Genomic DNA, 21,749 nt, shown 5'->3' with positions numbered 1-21,749 from the left:
TTGTGCCTTCAAAATATTTAAAAAATCTAAACGTCTATGCAGCACATTTAAAATACAAAATATGAAAAGCTGAAAAAGATAAAACACATAGCAAGACACACTTTGTTTCCTTATTAACCCCTTTACATTTTACTGTGCTCTGAACTTGTAGGGTTTCAAAGATTTCCTACACAATAAGACTAAATTCACTTTTAACTTATCTTCCCAATCTTTATTTTTCCTTCCCAAGAATATTGGCTACACAGAATATCACATTCATGTTTGTATTTGAACATTTTCACAAAATTGTTTAAACAATGATGATGTGATCTCGGCACAAAAATCAGAACAGGGAGGCTTTATGAGGGCATGTTAGGAGCTTGGAAATACAACAAGCTCTCACTCTGCCTCTCTCTCTATGGGCAAGGAAGTGGGAGACTACTCTCAGTGTCAACAGTGTGGCCATTAAAATGTCTAAAGATAAGAAAATTAAGTGTGTTGCAGCTCTGTCAGATCAGTCACACTGTCCAGAATCAGGCATCAGTGCTCCTCCTCTGTCTCTGTACCGATGTGACCTTAACAAGGAGATGCACATCACTCATTGAGCACACTCTTTTCATTAACTCATTAAGTATTACATTTGTATTGCTGCATTTGATGTCTTGCTATTGATCCAAGTACAAATTTACAAATAAAATTCTATACCACCAGGGGGAGTAACACACCTTGACTTTCTAGAATAAAATGCATACAGTTTTAATGGTATATTGGCGTTGCATCAGGATCTTGAAGTGGACGAAAGTGCTTCAATAAAGTGTGGCGTACAAGCTGATTATCAGGATGAATGAGAAATGGCTTTCCGGCCTGGAACAGAATTCCCTTTTTCTTGCTGCCACCTACTGGCAAGACAAGGGGGTTGTAGAATGACATGCATATATTTTTATTCTAACAAACAAACACCATATTTATAATACACTGATGTTGTTGTTGTTTGTTATTGTTGCTTTGGATATCAGTGATAACCACTCAGTAGTCAGTAGAGTCAGAAACACTAAAACAAAACAAACAAAAACATTTTAAAAAAGTAAAAGATTGGGCAGGATTTCCTCAATTCCAAAATAAAAAAGTTGATTTATCCCAGATACAGTGCTGTACAACTTCTCAGTGTATTTACTCACATTGCTGATGGCCACGCTCTGAGTAAAACAGTTAGCTGTGTATCTGTGTTTTTATTTTATCTTTTTGTGCAGCACTTTGGAAACCTTGTGTTTGTTAAAATTGTGCTATATAAATAAAGTGGATTGGATTGGATTGGATCCACAGCTGAATTGTGACACCATATCACAGATTAGGTTATCTTTAAAGTCCCTTACACCAACAATGAATTGCAGAAAATTAATTGCTGACACTAAACACCAGTACAGTCAGAAATGTAGGCCTGCAATTAACAATATTTTTTCAATATTTTTATCAATTTAGTCCTTTGGTCCATAGAAAATATCCCCAAAGCACAAGGTGACATTTTCAAATTCCTCTTTCAAAAGAGAAACAAATATGAAAAAGAGATTAATGGAGCAGCAAAGAAACGTACAACCTAATAAAATTCACCAATGTTTTCTGTGATGATCTGGGACATTTTTGGCTTTAGGTTTCAGTATAAAGAATGAGAAGAAACTGGCCTTTTCATTTGTCGGGAACAAAGTTGTAGAACAAACTAGAGGATGTTAAACTTTGTTAAACATACCCAAAAGAGTAGGCTACAACATTAGACACCAACCCCACAACCTCAGATAATCTTATTCTGGTTATCAGATTATGACTTGGCAGAGTATGAATATGACAGTCTATATGGAGGAAATGAGACATCTTGTGAGAGGAGGCAGGCGTACCTTACATATTCTCACACCCCCCGAATAAAACAATCAGGACTTTACATGATTCCTTTCTGGGAGGCGTTGGAAACATATCCAGAGCTCCACTTCTGTGAATTTTAGGTTTAAGACAAATAGCCTCTAGGCTCAGTGCTGTTGCTACCGGCTTTAAATGACACAAAGCTGATCTGGAGGTAGGTGTGTAATGCTGAAACCAACCTAAAGGCTGTCCCACAACACACTACAGAGTAATGTGTTCCACTGTGTGCATGGAGAAATATTCATTCATACACCTGCTAAAGAAAACTATGGTAATGTCACATTGTTGCTATATTACAATATATACTAAATATAAATAATTATATGCTCTATTACATTTAAAATTTCCTATTTTTTGAGACAATGCATTTATTTATTTTTGTATAAAAAAAGATGAGCTGACTCTTACCGCACGTGAATCCTCTTAACTCCTTTTAAATCTTTAACTCCATGAATTGTTCATTGTTCCTATGTTGTTTAGTGTGTTTTTATGCTTGGGACAAATAATTAATGAGTAATATTTTAAACTCAAATGTGCGCTTTAACTATTACTGCTGTCAACACTCTTTACTTATGTTTCTCCAGGCCAACCTGAGCCCAGTAGTGCCGGGGGCCGACACTAGAGGCATTTTCTGCTGCTCGCTCGCTCGTTGTGTTGTTTTGGTTAGCTGGATGTTAGCCCATGCTTTCTGCTGTAGCCGGTTGTAACGGTGATGGCTCTCCCATAAAGCGGGGGGAGCGGGGCTGTGCTTTCTGACTCAACGCCGAGTGAAGTGCCGTGGTCATGGCTGGGGTTTTCGACATCGATCTGGATCAACCGGATGAGAATGTGTCTGACGACGAACTTGAGGACGGGGTGAGTTTACGTTAACGTTCAGGCTAATAGCGACGCTGTTAGCTGGCACCTAGCAGCTTTTAGGCCTGCGCTGCTAACCCCTGTATCCGTTATCGGACATGTCCTCGTCCACCCCTTTCCCGCGGAAACTGACATTACCCCGTAAAACAGTCACTAACTTACATACGTATTTAAACACATTTTCATTGCTTTTAATACATTTAAATTTTCGACCGAGCACAATTTCAGTTTCACCACCGACACCGGACAAACCCATCCGTAGCATCCAAGCAGTGTTGCCGTACAGGTTGGTGTCCCCCGGCTCACTGTAATAAGTTGGCGTGGCCACTGCTTAACATTTTTGGGGTGAGCAGACAGTGAAGCCACCATGTCGATAAAAATGGAAAAAGACCTGAGGAAACAGCCATAATGAAAGCTGGATGGAAACGCAAAATAAGTTGCGTACGCATGTCACCGGTTGTAGTTTATGTCCGATAACGGAGCTACAGATTAAGCGGTTTTGCGCTCTGCTTCGGCATTCGTCTGTTGTAGAGATGTACAGTACTTTAGTTACACCAATGCCACATATATATGGGTTGACAACTACTCTGACAATGTTAATAAGTGAGATATAAACGAACTCCGCTGAAACGACCAACAACCAGCTGAAATCCTAGCAATGCTAGCGGGACTGTAGCTAAAAGGACCAAACTAGCTCTGCCACCACTCACCTCACTTTAAGGTAGCAGTTAGTATAATGTATTAGACACTAACGCTACTTAACGTTAAGTTATTTGTTTATTAGCTGTTATTTACAAACATGGGCTTATTTAAATAATGTTGATAAGTTAACGATAAAGGAGAAAGTGTCCACTCAGCTAGCTTGGTAATTAGTTAGCCGTAACGTTACCTGTTAACTTTTATTTTATTTATTTATCCTTTATTTTACCGGGAGGACCCGCTGAGGCCGGGCCAGGGTTGCCCTGCGACAGCTCAAGAACAGGATCAAATGTTCACATAAAATTAAAATACAACATTTACATATACATTTTACATATGCATAAGTCAATACCCCGACCCCGAAATGGGATCAATGTTCTGTCTTGAGAATGTCATTTATTTATATATATATATATATATATATATATATATTATCCTACTTAGTTTTACTGGCATTCAACACCAGTTTTGGACTAGCCAAAGCTCGTTGGATTGAGTTTAAAGCAGCCTGTAAATGTAAGAGAGCTTGTTTACTTAACTTAAACCAGATTAACAATTAGTGAAGCTGTACATGAACGGCGCATGTGACTGTGTACACGGTCCTTGCACAGGGTTGTGCTCTTTTTGTAGATGCTCATTTGTTGGGATGGTATTTTAGGGTTATTTATTTAAAAAGGGACAATGCACATTGATTAATAAAACATGACAATCATAGTCCATTATGCAAATGTGCCAGATTTATCCATACAGGCTCATTTTCATCTGCAGTCCCTGGCAGGTTGATAGCATATATTTATATTTATATTTAGATGTTCTTTTTTGTTGTATTATGCTTTTCAGATGATTGTTGGAGCATGTGAGGCAGGACAAATTCACATGTGAAGTGTTATCTTAACTAACGTTTGGCTAAAATATTTCCCTGGGAAATAAACTCATTAACACTAATAGTACAAACAATGTCCCAAACATAATGTAGCTATAAATAAGGTCATGTTAGCTGGTAACTATTGCTCTCCTATATGATGAGATTTTCTGCTCTGTTCTTCCTCTTGTTTTCAGGACCAGCTCAATGAATACATGGAGCAGTGCAGTGGTTTTGAATTGTGAGTATAAGCAAAACTAATTCACGGGGGTCCTGACAGGGGCAACAAAATCATACTTTTTTATTTGCATAACAAAAGCGCTATTGCTCCATTGCATAGTCTGTAGAGCTCTACTGGAAGGATCAACAGCATTCTTTCCAAAGATATTCCCTCATTTGGCATTTTGATGATGGTGGTGGAGCGTGCTGTCTAACACTGCAGTTGAAGGTCTCCCATAGGTGTTCATCTGGGTTGACATCTGTTGAATGTGAAAGTCATAACATGTTCACAGCATTTTTCCCAAACCATTTGGTGTCCTCATTCCCTGTAGAGAAGCATCTGCATTTTTTATTTTTTTTTCTGTGTTTTCCTATAATTTTGTCACCCATCCATATCCTTCAAGTAGTCATTTATATCATATTGGATGAGGCAGACATAATGAAACTGGGGGTCATTGCACTAATGTGGATCTGTTTGAGGGCAATGCACACCCAACTCTCGTAGTCAGCTGTTTATTCCCAACAACAAAACTGTTGTACCACCATCAGCCTCAGCTGAACCATTACCCATGTCTGTGTTAAGGCCCAAACGCTTGTAACTGTCATTGATAATACTGCTGTGTGTCTTGGAAATTGAAAAATAACACAATGTTGAGTGAATTCATTTTTTCTTTATTTTCTTATTTTCTTTATTTTTTTGTTTTGCCAGTAACATGGATGACTGTGAGAAGTTTGAAATTTCAGAGAACAGCGTGAACAAGGGAACAGAGCAGATCAGGCCTGAATGCTTTGAGCTGCTGAAAGTTTTGGGAAAAGGTGGCTATGGAAAGGTGAGGCATTTGATTCTCTGGCATGACAATGTGTATATGAATTCAAGTCTTTCAACACACACCTATGACTTTAACTCCTTCTCCATTTTACCCCTTAAAATGTCACTTGACTTGAAATTTGGAGCCATGTATTGTATATGCAGGTTGGAAATGAAAACAATGAACTAATGGGGGCTAACAGATGTGCAGAGCTGTACAGTTGGGTGTTTAATTTTCAGTGGGCACTGTATATGACCCTTCGTTTACACTGAGGCATTTAGTTTAGGGTTAATAAAAAAAAGGTTGATGAAATGTCTTTAAAAGTGTGGGAAATACCACTTTATCATTTGCTTTCTTGGCTTGGGACCTGCCATTATATTGCCAGTGTGTGTGGGAGGTCATTGCAGATGTCTTGAAAGTTTCTTAAGAAAGTGGCTGTAAATTGAGTTTCACATGCTAGAAAGCTCAGATTTTTTTTTTCATTGTCACTGCTGTTTATCAACAAAGTTTTCAGTCCCCAGAGATAAATTAAAATGTTGTTTGGTTGTGGGAAGGTAAGGAAATCCTACTGAACCTTTTCAATGTAAAACCTGCTGTCCCAGAGCCATCTCCTCCTTTACCCACATCAGCCTAAAAGGGAACTGTAATCTCCTGCAGCCCTCTGTATCTAATTGTAAGATCATCGAGATTAGGAAATAAGTCTTGTGTTTATGGTTTTATTTTGGTATTGCCAACCCGTAGAGAACTGGAAATTTTCTGATGTTCTTTTTTCTAAGCCTGACAAAGAGAGTGCACATCACAGTTATTTTGGAAACACTTTTCTGTTAGTGAGCGGATGCATGACTTATTCTTTCTTGAAGTGGTTTTGGGTATGATGACTAAGAAGTCATTTTCTGCATCTTGGGAATTTCTCAGCATTAAAAGTATAACGTAATTCAATGTTTTTGAAACACAATGTCATTTGTTTTGATATTCTTGTGTAGCTAAGGTATATACTTTATTTTGGCACCGGCTTGAAGTTCATTGGCCTAAAAAAATAAGAGCAAAAAATCTTTCAAGAATTATGCGGTTATACAGATATTGAAAACAAAGACTTTGGCTCCCGCAAAATCAGAGCAGTACATGGTTGCAATTTAGTCAGAATAATATAAGACTAACAGTTATTTTTACGCATAAAACAGTGGCCGTTGTAAATTCATTGCTTAGTCAAATGAACATGCATTATGTACAATAGCAACCTCTGAACTTCATGTCCCAAATCCTTTCTATGAATGTCCCCAGCATGGCAAAGTGTAATTTTTCAAGCCATAGGTGAAACATAGAAGTAAATATTTGGTTTACTTAGCCAAAGGAATATATTGATGCTAGGTTATCTACAGGTCTCAAAATGCATTCGAAAACACAGAACTCAATTTCCTCCAAAACAAGCCTTAAAAAACAAAAAAGACAAATAAAGTCTTGTCTTGCCTGCTGTAGTAATGTTAGTTATAACATTTTTAAATGTAATTTTGCGTTTTAAACTAAAAGTGGGATTTTTGCAATAGTACGTATGCGGGAGGTTGTTCAGTTCTTTTTATACATTCAGTCAGCACCATCATACCTGGAGCAACACAACACTGTCACTACTAGGTCGGCACAATTCATTGAAATATTGTGCAGGCCTAGACATTGCTGCTAGCTCATTGTGAGCTCATTGTCATATAGTGAGGAAGTGTCTTTTGTTTTTTGCAAAAACTTTAATCATTTAATCATCAAATTGAATTAGCTTTATCCAAGTCCAGCTCACATTACTTACATCATCAAGAATTATTGTTATATACTGCAGGGAGGTACTGAAAAATGTGACATAATATGAAATGATTCTAAGCCATATTATGGCTACTGCCTTTCCATCATACTTTCATACTTTGGCTGGTGTGACTGCGAAATGGGTATTAAATTACATTCTATGATATATGAAAAGATCTTAAGTCTTAAATAAAAATTCTGCAGAAATCCTGTGTAAATTATGGATTTGACTTCATATGATGTACGTTTTCACAGGTGTTTCAAGTACGGAAGGTCTCAGGTGCCACCTCTGGGAAGATCTTTGCTATGAAAGTTTTGAAGAAGGTGAGTGAAGATTTCAATATTATTCATCGAGAACTGTCTCACTGATACAAAGAATACCGTAGTTATGCTCATTCTGTCCTCCTATCACCCATTAAAAGTGAGCCTAACCGCCCCCTAGTGTACATACAGAATAGTGTAGTGTAAGAGAAATGGCACCTGCATTATCTAATCCATATGTAAGCAGACACAAGTAACCTACATCTATGGGGAATTAGCACCTTAAATACTCAGCTGACTCTCAAGCCCAGTGCAGCTTAACTGTGTATAGTGTTTCACATGTACTGAATGTCACTGGTTGCCTTTTCTGGTGACATACTGGTGCATTCAGCTATGAAGCCAGAAGCTAAGGGCAGACCACCCAAAATAATGGCAGCAGGCTTTTTCCCATGAAACCTCAGGTCTGCTACTTCTGTTCAGCTTGGCCTCCTCTCTGCAGCTGACACAGGGCTGGTGTCTGACTTTGCTTGAAAAGCCAGCTCATATTCCCCGAAGCTTGAGGTTTTGGTTAATGGCTGCGTTTATTGGCTTAATGAGAATTGACTGCAGCTACCATCCTGGCGCCCTGATTCGTGCTCTGCCAGCCTCTGCAGCTGACGTTGAAGCTTTGACACTAGCTAATGGGGTTAAAGTTATTGACTGAATAGTTTCACACCCTGACTCTCTTTTCTGTCCCTTGTCAGGCCATGATTGTGCGCAATGCAAAAGACACAGCGCACACCAAAGCTGAGAGGAACATTCTGGAGGAGGTGAAGCATCCTTTCATTGTGGACCTCATCTATGCCTTCCAGACAGGGGGAAAGTTGTACCTTATCCTGGAGTATCTGAGCGGTGAGCATGGTGATGCTCAATCAAACATACAGTACAAACCAAGACTGCGTTCCTTTTGCAGGCACAAGCAAATCCGATTTTTTTGCTCATTTCATTTGTGACTCAGATCTGTTTGAACAGTGTGAACAGCACAAATCACATGGAATCTGATATTTTCATATGTGGTCCAAATCAGATACAGGTTTGATTTTTTTGCAATGAGACCTCAGTTTGAACGATAATCTCAGAATTGATGTGACTTTTATGTCACTTTATGTAGATGGATTTATGTTTGTCATGCAGGTCAATTCAGCACTGACCTTTTCACAATGGAATCTGATATTGGCCACATTTTTAAAAATCATGTTCACAGCCGAACAAATAAAATCTGAGCAATGGCAGCAATAAATGTGAATTGAGCAATAAGGCTTGCAGTGCAAATGTGTTCTTTATCTGTCTGAAATTGTGGGTTTTCATTCCCCCTTTGAACACATTTGACTGATACATTTTGTATTTTGACTGCAGGTGGGGAGCTGTTTATGCAACTGGAAAGAGAGGGCATCTTCATGGAAGACACAGCATGGTGAGTTTGTTTGTATGTCACCGGTGCAGCTTTAACCATCTGGCCAATGATAACATTAGCCTTTAGCTGTAAACTAACTTACAGTGTTTCTGGTGATCTATGGGAATTTGTCCTGAGAAATTAAAATAAAGAAAAGAGTTTCTGGAAACAATTCTGTTTCAGGATGTTATGCTTAAACATGTCAAATCAAAATTTGTCCTTCACTCTGTTTTCCACTCACTCTGTTTGTATACATATTTTAAAGGCCACCCCCTGTATATACAATATTTAACCATTTCCAAATGGCGAACGTACAGCAAGTGTTCAAAGTTATTTCTTAGAGGTTTTTCTTTCTTTTTGGTGATTGATGATGTACAGAAGAGTCATGAGTACCAGAAGATGTCTGAACATCAGTCTGATTTATTGTTTCTGTCAGACTAATTCTAGCAATTAAACAAATGGTTCAAGAGACAGACAGCTGCTGCTTTGATTTTGACAGCAGCACACCGATATATTTTAAATGTAGACTTCACATGCAAAACACACCATGAGGATACAGATGTTCAGTAAGGAGATTCGAGGGAATCTTAGGTCTGAAGCATGAAGATATGTGACACTGTTTCTAAGGGTCACTTGGAACAGCGACAGAACCTGCTGCTCTGTTTTATAAACACAGCCTGTAGATGAAAATGGTGATTACATGAACCGAGCTGCTGAACAAATAAGGGTGTGTAGTGTTTCTGGAATAACCTAAACGACATTGACATAAAACCTTAACTGCAGATAAGGAGGAGGAGCAGTGGGGTGTGTAAGACATTTTGTTGGTAGAACATTTATATATGCACATATTCAGTGATATGTAATTGGGAAAGAGTGAGATCGATATCAGTAAAGTTTGCTCAATATCTGTGTTGACAGCTTCTACCTGGCTGAGATCTCAATGGCGCTTGGTCACCTGCACCAGAAAGGCATCATCTATAGAGACCTGAAGCCTGAGAACATCATGCTCAACAACAACGGTACACGAGTCTTAACTGTCCATCACAAAAGGCTGATTAGAAAAACTTGAATTCTTTCTCCATGTAATCTGATCTGTAATCTGTATATTTTTTGAAGTGTAGTTTATATTGGGTTCTTACTTTTGCTCTGTTGCCTTCTAGGACATGTGAAGTTGACAGACTTTGGCCTATGCAAAGAGTCCATCCATGACGGAACAGTCACCCACACCTTCTGTGGCACTATTGAATACATGTATGTCACACAATCATCATGCTGATTAATTCAGATTTTGCAGACATCTCCACGTCCAGTCACATTTCCTATTTCATACACAGGGTAGTGTATATGCTGTACCTTGGTCATTCCCTTCTCCTTTCTCAGGGCTCCAGAGATCCTAATGAGGAGTGGACATAACCGAGCAGTGGACTGGTGGAGTTTGGGAGCTCTCATGTATGACATGCTGACGGGAGCAGTAAGTGTACACCAGTCGATCCAATAGTAGCATTGCTAAAGAAAGTCAAACTGTTTATGACAGTGCTGCAGGCATTAAAAGGCAAAGTAAGGCAGGAAGCACTGGCTACTGTTGCTAACTGTTTTTTCTTTCCTTCTACTATTTCATAGCCTCCATTCACTGGTGAAAACAGAAAGAAGACAATTGACAAAATCCTGAAATGCAAACTCAGCCTTCCACCTTACCTCACACAAGAAGCCAGGGACCTCCTGAAAAAGGTGAGCTGTAAAAGCCTTCCTTCTGCCTTGTGCTTCCCTGGATGTGTTGTCTGCTGACATTTGGGAGTGGCAGCAGAATAAGTCTCCAAACGTTCTCTTCCAGCTGCTGAAACGAAATGCCTCATTGCGACTCGGGGCTGGACCAGGAGATGCCGCTGAGGTCCAGGTGAATACATGAATTGAAAGCAGAGTCACAAATGCATGCATGCATGCAGTGTGTTAACATATTGAATTAGGACTTAATACAATAACTCAGAAAAGGAGAATGCTTCTTGGAAAATCTGGTGAAAATGAAATGTAATTTTATTTCCAAGGCCCACCCATTCTTTCGGCATATAAATTGGGATGACCTCCTCGCTCGCAAAGTAGAGCCCCCATTTAAACCTTTCCTGGTGAGTTTGTCTTGTTTTTTTTTTTTTGCAGCAACGTCCTCTAGTGACTATTCCTTGCAAGATGATTAACTGACCCACTTCTTTTGGCAGCAATCGGCTGATGACGTCAGCCAGTTCGACTCCAAATTCACCAGCCAGACTCCAGTGGACAGCCCTGATGACTCCACGCTTAGCGAAAGTGCCAATCAAGTCTTCCTGGTAACTAGTGCCATACCTGCCAGCAACAGAGTTTTGAGAATTTAACAAGTCATTTAAAGAATAATCCATGATAAAAACATGCCAAAGTAAGGCATGACACAAAGGCCAATAATAGATCATTTTGTCTACAATGGTGTCACTTACTGAAGATAAACATTTTTGTTTGTTTGTTTTGGACTGGTATTTTATCTCTTACTGTTTGTTGGTCTTATGTTTGTCAGTCTTGGAGTGAATGTAACTTTATGAGAGTAGCCACTGCCTAGTGCACCTGGGGGAGTGATATGTATATCGAAGTAGTAAAAGTGATGAGGCATTAATGTCAGTTATAAGAACATAGCCTGGAGCCAATCAGAATTGAGAATTTTCTTTGAACAAGTGTCATTTAATTAATAATAACTAACCATTTGTTCACTGAGGGATTTAGCACTTGCATTAAGAATTCATTTTGAGTAATACTCTTTTAATATTGAAATAAACTTAACTTAGAGTGCAGCATAGACACACAATGTAAACAAACATACAAACAGAGACCAGCTCTGGACATAATGTTTTTTCTTTTCTTTTCAACAAGTAGGTCTTACGAGAATCAGTTAATGCATCCCATCTGGTTTAGTCTTGTTGGTTTTCCTGGAAGCTTCACTCACTGTTCCACCACATTGCATGATATGGTTTACTCAGCAGTTCATTGCTCATCATCAGCTGTGGGTTGTTTTTGGAAAGATGGTCTTTGAAGAGGTGGACTCAGATCTCTCTTTTTCCTTTTTTTTGTCCCTCACCCCTTCCCCAGGGTTTCACATATGTAGCCCCATCTGTGCTTGAAAACGTCAAAGAGAAGTTCTCTTTCGAACCAAAGGTCCGCTCACCGCGGAAGTTCCCTGGAAGCCCAAGAACACCTGTGAGGTAATAGCAAGTGTTGTTTTTCTCTCTGGTTTCATTGAATTTTACAGATTTTCCACACAGCAAGTCTTTTCCCACATCGATTACTCATTTGCTGACCTTGTAAATGTAGCCAGCTTGACCTGAATAAAGCCATTATTAGAAGGGTGAATAAAAGGCATAATACAAATCCTTTCAGGGCTCAAAAATAGTTCTTCATTATGGGTTTAGATGGGTTTCAGCTGTGTAAAACTTGAACTTGAACTGAATTTACAGGAATTTGAGATCAAAGGAGAAGGAAATTAATGAACTTGCGTCTGGATATCTATCTGCTGACTATTTGAACAATTGTGTCTGTTGAAATCATTCCTCAATCAAAACAACAGCATTCACACCTGTCCTCTGTAGGATTTAGAGTTATTAGCCTCCAACTGTACCTGTGTGACACATAACTACCCATAAATAAGAACTGGTGATTTACAGACAGTAGCTCAGAGGAATAATCTTTCTCAATCTTTCTCTTCCACAGTCCGGTAAAGTTTGTAGCAGGGGACTGTTGGCCCCGGGGACCCACGCTGACCCATCCATCCCTGCTGTCTCCCAGCAGCTCTGTGGATCAGCCCATGGAGGTGTCTACAGCAGAGCAGATGGACACGGGCAGCAGCAGCACCTCCGAAGCCTCCGCGCCACTTCCCATCAGGCATCCTTCAGGCATCAATGCAGGGCCCTACAAAAAGCAGGCCTACCCCATGAACTCCAAGCGGCCAGAACATCTACGAATGAACCTATGACGCTTGGCTCGCCTCCAAACATTAGGACTCTTTCAATTCCTCCTCCTCTTCCCTTTTTATTGTTTTCTTTCAAAGAGACTTGTAGAATCTTTTTTTAATTGACTGACACTGTCAATGCTGATCACCAGCTCTTCCAGCAGCGCCTTCCCTCCTCTACCCCCTCCTCAGCCTGATGCAGATAATCAGCAGTTACAGTACATTAGATATGTGGTCAGTCGGGGGACTGACCACATGACCACTGAACTGATGAGAGGTGGTTTCGGTGCACTCAACTGGCATTATCATATGATTTACTGGTGCTCTTTTATCGTCAAGTCTGGACAATGTTACTTTTAGTGTTTACAACTAGTGAGAGAGTCTGGTTGCAAGGGGCAGTAATTTCTCCCTCAGTATGCCAGGCTTCTTTTGATTGTTTGTTTATTGATCATCTTGTGATGTGTGAAGAACTTGCAGGTTACACTGTCAGTAGGTACAATTATTGGATAACAAGCTCCACAATGAACAGACAGTATCCATTTTTTATGTTTTAGGAAAACAATCACATTGCCTTTGTCACTGGAGCGTGTGGTCAGGAGTAGGTGGAGCACGACTTATGGAAAATCAGCTATAAAAAGATAGAAGTGAAATTTTAGCTGAAGGCATCACTTCCACCACAATCAATACCAAATGCTGGCACTGCTTCACTTGTCCAACTGGAATGCTTTGTCTAGGTCTGTCCAGAAGCACTGTTCAGTTTCTTTTTGAATGTAAACGGACTCTAAATGCCTTTTTGTGTGTCACTTCAATCTCCTGTGCTTAGCTCTAATGACCCCTACAGCATTACCTTTAATTCATCTACTCATGCAGCCCAATTTCTTGTGTTGTTGGTGGAGAACAACAAACATTTTGTCCCTAAATATCCTCAGCCAGATCGATATCTTATGTGCTTGGATGGTTTACGTATGCTTTTTGTGCATTTACAGTAACAGGGCTATCAGTGGTAGGGGGGGATAAAGTCAGACTTGATGTGAGTGGACCATCTACTAACTCCTGTTTGAGCTGACATGTATGATTGGTTTTATTTGTGAAGCTGCTATATGAGCCTCTGGAGTCAAGCCATTCAAAACTTCTCACCATAAAACTGACCATGAAATTGGATGCAGATTCCCATGATGCTAACTGAAACTTGAATGAATGAAAATTTGATGTGTCTTGTTATCCAAATACTGAGTGTTTAATGAATTGACCAAAAGGACTGTTTCAATGAACCAAATAATTATTGCTGGTAAACAAACAAACCATGGACAACGACCATGGAGTGTCGCAGATTTTTGTAACGTTTCAAGGTTCAAAGGTCGTATTTTAGATCATACTGGCTTTGTTCTCCACACTGATGCTCACAGAGCCATTTTAATTTGTTTATTATTTTTCTGTAAGTTATTTAGCAATTGTTTAACAGCTTAGATAGATTTTTCTTCTCCTACCATTCCGGTACAACAATTGTGTTTAAGACCAGTCACTCCACTTTTTACGCCACTTACTTTCTTTGTTCATTTGTTACAGTATTTATTTCAAGTGCCATTGTGTTTCCACTGCATTGTTCGCACTATGCAAACTATGTATTTATTATATAGTATTATTTAGATAAGGCAGCAGAATGTGTAATCATTTGATTTGGAATTCTTGTCAGAGACTTATTTTGTCATAATAAGCATGTACAGTAAGATTTTATTTCCCCAGAATATGTCTTACAGCAACCTCAGATGCAGCTTTTTTTTTATTCCAAAATTGAGGACAGTAATCTAACCTTACAGCATTTATTGTGTGGCATAGAATCATATTTGAGGGGGATTTTCACAAAACATTTTGATATCTTAGACTTTCCTTGCTGAAAACTTGAACTTCAGTTTCTTTTTGCAGTGCTTAAAGCAAGGGCAGTTATTGTGGAAAGAAACTGATGCAACAACCAATGGGAATGGCATTGTGCCTTTGCTGACAGAGTACAGAGTGTATGCATAGTATGCTGAACATTGTAATTGTGTGTAGATAAGGCTGGGATTGATACATAAGGTTCACTTCCTGTTACTTCTCTAAAGGCTGTCAATTTCTTTATTTCACCAATTCATTGCGATATGATCCGGCTCTCTGTTCTGAGAGGGGTTGGGAAACTAAAGAGGATTAATTTGGTTTCTGTTCAGGTATGCTTGAAGTATCCTTCACACTGAGATGGTTGAGAGCAGCCATCTTGTTAAGCTTACTTCAGGTAGGAAACACCTTCTGTGAGTAGAACTGGTGTTTAAATCCCTGGTGGGCATTGAATAACATTATTTCTGTTTGCTTCATCACCCCTAGATCTGCCCCCTGCGATGGGGAATGTTCATATGTATCATGTACATAATGAAGTCAAAATAAAGAAATAATGGATCTTGGTTTTGAGCAGTGGCTGTGTTACAGAATGGATTGCACAAAGCATGGGTGAGGTGAGTGGGTTGCAGTAACAGCGCTAGATGCCACTAAATCCTATACACTGGTCCTTTAAATGCTTAGCTGTTCGGCAAATGAGTGACTCATTTTGCAACATAAAACAAGTCACAGATATCATTCAAATGTAGATCTTTATTCAGATTAGATCTGGATCTCAATGGGTAAAAACAACACAGTGAAATGATTTTCATACATAATAAAATAGATGTTTCTCCAACTCTTTGGTTTATACAAAAGAATGAGGTTGCATCACCTCTATAGAAAAATAATTTATGTGTAAATCGATCTCACAAGCTCAGTTGCATCCTTTTTATCAGTCGTGTAAAAAAAGCCACTGAAAGCAGAAGGCAAACTGTTCATTTACCCATCAAATAAACGGATTCTTTAGCCTGCCATGTCCATCTTCAGTGCCTGGATGCAGGCTGGCAAAGGTCTTGTCATTCCTGTGTACTGAGCTTCCTAAAAGCCTTTGCAGTATGCAAGTTGTCAGCCCTCCAATCTCATATTTATTTCAACTCACTCAAGCTCAAAGATACATCTGAAGCAGAATTCAGTAAGCACTCCTGAGCAGAGGTATGCAGCTGCTTACCTCTACACTTTTATTGTTACAAATCAGACAAGATGCTTCCACAAATTTAGAAACACTGGATAAGAAAGGTTTCACGTTTTGCATGTTTGTCCAACCATATAAGGAAAAACCTGTTTAAAATACTTTATATATTTCTCTGATGTCCCCATATTTACAAGTAGAAGAAACAGTGGAAGTAGACCAATTTGCTGCCCCACAAGGAAAGTTAAAGGTGAATAAAAGCAACACAACACGAGAGGAAACAACTTAAAATAGAAAAATCATAAATCATAATAACATAATCAACTTTCTGTTGTCTGTGAGGGTACCATGTTGGGATGTACTGGTAAATAAGCCAGAAACATGCCTATCGTGGGTGCAAGTGTGTCCTTACTGACCTTGGCCCGCAGGGGGCACAGCCCTTAGCTGATTCAGGAAACAGTGTGTGCAACATTACTTTTCAGTGGGGTCTGAGAGCCACAGAAAAGTCACATATTAAATACAAGCTAATATCCATGTCCCACACCCAAAAACTCCCCACCTGTGCCTTTATCGATCAATAAATCTGCAGGTGTGGAGATGTGGCTCCATCCCTCCATTTGTAGATCTTCTCTGTGATCACGGTGCGGCAGAGAGGGCAGCTCTTCTCTCGGTTGAACCACAGAGCAATGCATTCATCACAGAATATGTGCTGCAGAAAAACAACAGTATGTCATGTCCTGCCTCATAAATGACTAGATCTACATAACTTAAACATACTTCAGTTCATCTCTTACAGGAAAACATAAGGGGTCTGATAAGATGAATACAATAACAAAAGAAAAACATGGTTTATTATGATAGTAGCAAATAGGACTGGTTGTGAAGAGAGAGAAAAAGGCATGTGAAAATGTCTGTACATTTTCATAATATTACAGGTTTTCTCTCTTGCTTCTGCTCCTTGAATATAATAAAAAACTGTAATAAGGTTTTATAACATCATTGAAGAGGAGGGATGTGTGCAACAGATGCCCGAAGGATCTTAATCTGCCCACAGCCAGAGCTTATCAATAATTTAAATTAAATCTACTACCAGCTACAGTGATAACAAAACAAAGCTGACCAATGGTGTGGTAATGACCACGCAGTGCACACTTCTGTGGTTTTACCTGACAGAGTAGAGCCCGAGGCTCCCTGTACTCTCCCTGACAGATGGGGCAGACATCTCCAGCCTCGCTGCACTGACTCCTAGTGGCTGCTGAGCCTGTATGCTGAGAAACCAATGGGAAAAACAAGACATCTCAACACAGCTGGTTACTGACTGGACATTTACTATTTAACAAAAGAAGTTGTTTACTACTGACCTCGCCCTTTAAAAATATCCTCACAGTTTTCATTAAAGACGTCCACTGCCCGTACAATCCTAAAAGCTAAAAGAGAAGAAAAAAATTAATTAAAGAAAGACTTCCACTTTTTATATTTCAGCATAAATACAATACAGATCTATTGCTGGTTACTCTGACTGATCACACCTTCAGTATGAGGTAGACCAAAGCCAGCAAGACCCCCAGTGTGAGTCCAGGGGTGCCGTCAGACTCCTGGTAGATGACCAGGTAGCGGAACCACAGTGAAACAGGAGCTAAGCCCTGGTGGACCTGACCCAGCTCTTCAGTCAGCATCAGCCACCGCCCCTGGAGATATAGACAAACACATTAAAAACTACTAAAAAAACTACATGCACCATTAGAGTGAGATGTTCTTCTAGAAATCCACCAGTCTCACCTGGGTTCTGTAGGTCACCAGTGAAGATGGCAGCAGCAGAATAAGGCACTTAATCCCCATGAAGAGGAACTTTATTATGAAGTTGGTGATGCCGACAGCCCATAGAACCTCCCAGAAACCCAGAGGCTCAATGGCTGGACTGAGGAAGATGAGGCTGGAAGAAGGTTTACATTCAGGTTAAATGGTGGCATGTTCATTTTAGCGCTGCCCACTGCATTCTAGGTTGAGTTAGTTTACTAGACTGCAGTACAGGTGGACAGTATAAACATACACTGGTCAATATGCCATTATATAGATTTCATTATGCCGTTTGTACCAGTAAAGAATGCTATTTGATGTTTTAAGTCATGAGCTGTCAAGTCTCTCAGAGTATAGAGCCATTACCACAGTGTATTCTGGTTGCTTACTCCAGAGAGACTAACTGAGATTATATTCCAAGAACAGGCCATTGCTTAAAGGAAACAGCCACACAATCTTGTTGTTCAGGGCAACCAATGTGAGACAATGCATTCACTCTTACCAATGGTAAAGTGTCTCAGTAAGAAAGGTGTAGTAAAGCAGGAGGGTGGAGGAGATCAGGAACACTAGCAGCCATACACACTGCAGCTTTGAGTGACGATCCTGAGGACGCACATGGGCAAATACACAGTTGAGGAATGTATCAGCAATGAAATTCATACGGAATCAACAATGTGTTTTTCTGTTCTTGACTTACCTGGAGAAAGACTTGAGTTTGAATGCTTTTATTCACATATAGAAAAGTTGTGAAGAGGCCAACCCCAACTGCTAGACCTTGTAATTAAAGAGAAAGAGTATGATAATATGTCTCTAGTTCACACCTGCAATAACGGTGTTTGCTTAACTCGTACTCACCAAGAGCATGTTGGATGACCAGTTTAGCACACAGTATGATGAGGAAAGGAAGGCTCTTCTGGAGCCAGCGGAAGAGACAGCGAAGCTCAGACAAGGAAGTGCTGGGCTCTCCAGAGTCCAGATCAGAGTCAGGCGGGTCAAGCTCAGGCTCCGAATTCGAGTGGTGCGGTATCCGATTTTGTCCTTGTGACTGAGAATGGGAGTGGCTGTGGGAGTTGACTCTGCACCTCCTGGATGAGGCACCTCCACTGGACTCCCCAGCCCCACTGGTCATGGATACCCGCACCTCATTGTTCTCAGGGCTGGCAGCAGCAGCAGCAGCAGCAGCACCAGGGGCTGGTGTCCTGGTAAGAAGCTCTGGTTGCAGAGTTAGGGATAAACCATTTCCTGCATGGGCGCCCCGCTCACTTGAATTAGGCTGCATTACAGTAGGAGACTCCCTCAGTTTCAGTGCTCTTCTGGAATCACTCCTTTGACATAAGAGAAAAAAACCTCTGTAGTCACAATGTTTCCAGCATCAAATCTCAACAAATACAAATTGCTGTCAGTTATAGAAGCTGTGCAGAACTACAGCAGCCAGTATTTTGTGGTTCAATTTCAGTTAAGTAACGTTACCAGACTTAAATTATTAGGTTAGCTTAAGTTTTGTTAGCTAACTCAAACCGATTCGCTGCATTCAGTCGACTCACCCAGCCAGGCCATGAATGTGTTTGGAAACTCCAGTAATTCACGGTAATTAACTACACATCGGTTGCATCAGTCATTTTCAAACAATAAACCCGACAATGAGTGACAGACCGATAACAAGAAGTTGACCCCGTTTCCTACTCAGCGAACTGGGCTTCCGTCGTTAGCATTAGCAGCTAACAGATGTTTTCTATCAGGCCAGACTAGCGGCTGTAAAAGCTCACGCTCACCTGTCATTCTGCACCCGGAGTTTCATGGTAAGCTCTGGGTCCCCATCTAATACAATGTCCAGGTCGCCAAACGAAACAAAAGCAAAAGTAAACCTAAAACAAAACTAAGCCTTTATCTTTCAGGCTAAGCCATAAGCTGGTCGTTCAGACATCTTGACGTTGTTTACGACAGCAGACGTCGCAAACTTCTTCTGTTGCAGTTTTACGGCGTGTCGGATGTAAAATGCTGCAATGGCTCCACCTATTGGAATAATTTTAAATAACATGCAACAGATTATGGCAATTAAGAAAAATGAATACAGTTACACTGATATATATGTTTCTGTTGACTGCAGTAATTACTAATACTGTTTTATTTCTATATTTTACTCCATAATAATGTTATTAATATCATTATTATTATATAATTTCTATTATTAGTCATTTAGCTCATAGTGAGGACCACCACTGATATTCTCTTAATCATTACACACATTCTCATGTTCTTTTTTTCTTCCCCACTCTCTTTAATAATATTGAAAAATCCCCTCTACATGTTTTACCATTTCTATTATCCCATCTTTTTCTTTCTCTTCCATCATGGCACAGTGCACTGCAGTAAACTGAGTTACCATGTGTGATCATTGAATACTAATGTATGACAGCATCAGTTATATCTGTTACTGCTTGACCTCTACAAAGGCTTCACATCATATGAAAGGTCAAGAGTTTGTTATTGAACCAGAGGATGCAAGGTCACATACCCTCTAAGGAAATGCCAGTGTTGTTGCTGTCTGTGGCATTTGGCAGCCATTTATTATACTGACTGTATTTATGGTAGTGGAGTGAAAGGGAACTATCAATCTTTTAACCCCTGGAGGTCAGGATATGAAAACCTAACCTCCAGGGGTCCCCACCTGCCCATCTGACAGCATAACCCTTTCCTTTGGGTACCTGTCTTTCCCCGGAGCCACCTACACCCCAATCTGTACTCTCACTGACTTTTATCACAGTCACAAAAGAAAAAATAGGCGAAAAGTCTGTCATGTTCCTTATCCAAGGTATTACATTTTGTTCTGATAACAGGTGCTATATCTTGGGACATGTATATGTTTGACATAGTATCTTGTTAGGAAAAGAAATCTGGAAAAGATTTAAATGAAGACTCAAGATTAAAAGCTACAGCTGAGTAACGACTATATTTATCCACCACTGTTTGTGTTTATATTGTCTTGATTTAGGAGCTCACATAGTAATTAACAGCACAGTGGAGTGAAAGGGACATCTACACTATCAGTCTGTTCAAATTCAACTCAAGTAACATATTCCTGTTGAGCAACCAAAACTTGAGAAAACAATCATCTACATCCCAAGTCATTCTAATCCACAGATGTTATTAATGTCTGCTTGTTGTAATATTATCTTATTTTAGGGATAAAACATCACATTAAAATACTAATTTGTTATGCAAGTTACTTACATTTAGCATTCTGAGTGACTGTTGCACATATATACACATATACATAACTAAGTTACGTGCGGTGAACTATTATTATGTTATTTTTGGCACTTATCAATCAGTTTTACTGTAGGCTATATAGTTTTCTCATATATATTGGGTAGATTTATTTTAATCTAGATAACAATCAGTAGTGGAAAGTAACTTAGTACATTTACTCAAGTAGAATGTTAAGGTATTTGTACTTTACTTAACTAAATGTATCTGACAGCTTTAGTTACTTTGCAGATTCCAGTGATTAATACATGATATAATCAGCTAATAAATGAGGATGTAATATTATGGATCAAGCTACCAGTATATAAAGTAGTTATGCTTACACATTAATGTATCCGCAACTATAATTAATATAATATATATGAGGGAGCGTACCTATGTTCCCCGCTTTGTATGGGACCGGGGAACCCTAACCTTAGCGGGGAACATAGGACCCGGGGAACATATGGATGACCCCTACTAATGTATCTACTTGATTTTGAATGCATGACTTTTACTTGTAACACACAATTTCTTCTCTCTGAGACTGAGATTTTGAAAAGTAAGAGATGTCCATCATATTTAATGTGCGCATCATAGCTATGTGTTGATGATAGTAATCTCAGGAATGTCAGGGTCACAGGTTGTCGTGTTTGATTGGTTACCAGTCTGAAGAGGGCGGGTCTTACGTCTGCGGCAGATGTAAAGAGGCGCGAGCAGAGGAGAGTGCAACAGGAGAGCGCGACTTTTGACCTCGCGACTGACTATGAATGATGGCCCTCATCCTTGAAGTAGTTTGGTTCCGTTTCTGGCTGCCTGTGTGTTGACCTACATGAACTGGAACCGACTCCGAGCTCAACGCGCGGTTGTTGAAAGAAGAAGAAGAAGAAGAG

At 39.7% G+C, this 21,749-nt stretch overlaps 2 protein-coding genes across 3 annotated transcripts; one reads left to right on the top strand and one right to left on the bottom strand.

Moving 5' to 3' along the window:
• Positions 1-2,507: 2,507 nt before the first annotated feature.
• On the top strand, positions 2,508-15,208 carry rps6kb1a (ribosomal protein S6 kinase b, polypeptide 1a). 2 transcript variants are annotated; one of them, XM_051400376.1, is made up of 15 exons: positions 2,508-2,745; positions 4,504-4,547; positions 5,235-5,355; positions 7,378-7,446; positions 8,127-8,274; positions 8,779-8,836; positions 9,734-9,834; positions 9,976-10,066; positions 10,196-10,286; positions 10,436-10,543; positions 10,647-10,709; positions 10,858-10,935; positions 11,026-11,133; positions 11,921-12,033; positions 12,539-15,208. In XM_051400376.1, the coding sequence occupies exons 1-15, from the start codon at positions 2,674-2,676 to the stop codon at positions 12,798-12,800; spliced, it is 1,527 nt and encodes a 508-aa protein (XP_051256336.1). In that variant the 5' UTR covers positions 2,508-2,673; the 3' UTR covers positions 12,801-15,208. The 2 variants fall into 2 exon arrangements, with proteins under 2 accessions (XP_051256336.1, XP_051256337.1); XM_051400377.1 differs by having other exon boundaries at positions 2,647-2,745; positions 5,270-5,355.
• A 167-nt stretch (positions 15,209-15,375) lies between these two features.
• rnft1 (ring finger protein, transmembrane 1) lies at positions 15,376-19,579 on the bottom strand. The gene is made up of 9 exons (XM_051400384.1): positions 19,383-19,579; positions 18,466-18,935; positions 18,308-18,384; positions 18,113-18,213; positions 17,593-17,746; positions 17,343-17,501; positions 17,175-17,240; positions 16,980-17,081; positions 15,376-16,522 (listed from the first exon to the last, which is right to left on the bottom strand). The coding sequence occupies exons 1-9, from the start codon at positions 19,406-19,408 to the stop codon at positions 16,388-16,390; spliced, it is 1,290 nt and encodes a 429-aa protein (XP_051256344.1). The 5' UTR covers positions 19,409-19,579; the 3' UTR covers positions 15,376-16,387.
• Positions 19,580-21,749: the final 2,170 nt, after the last annotated feature.

Source organism: Dicentrarchus labrax, unplaced genomic scaffold (genome assembly GCF_905237075.1).
Source record: "Dicentrarchus labrax unplaced genomic scaffold, dlabrax2021, whole genome shotgun sequence".
In the NCBI taxonomy this organism is placed as follows: Eukaryota; Metazoa; Chordata; class Actinopteri; family Moronidae; genus Dicentrarchus; species Dicentrarchus labrax.
The sequence above is the reverse complement of the archived record's forward strand: the minus strand, read 5'-3'. Positions and strand labels throughout refer to the sequence as shown.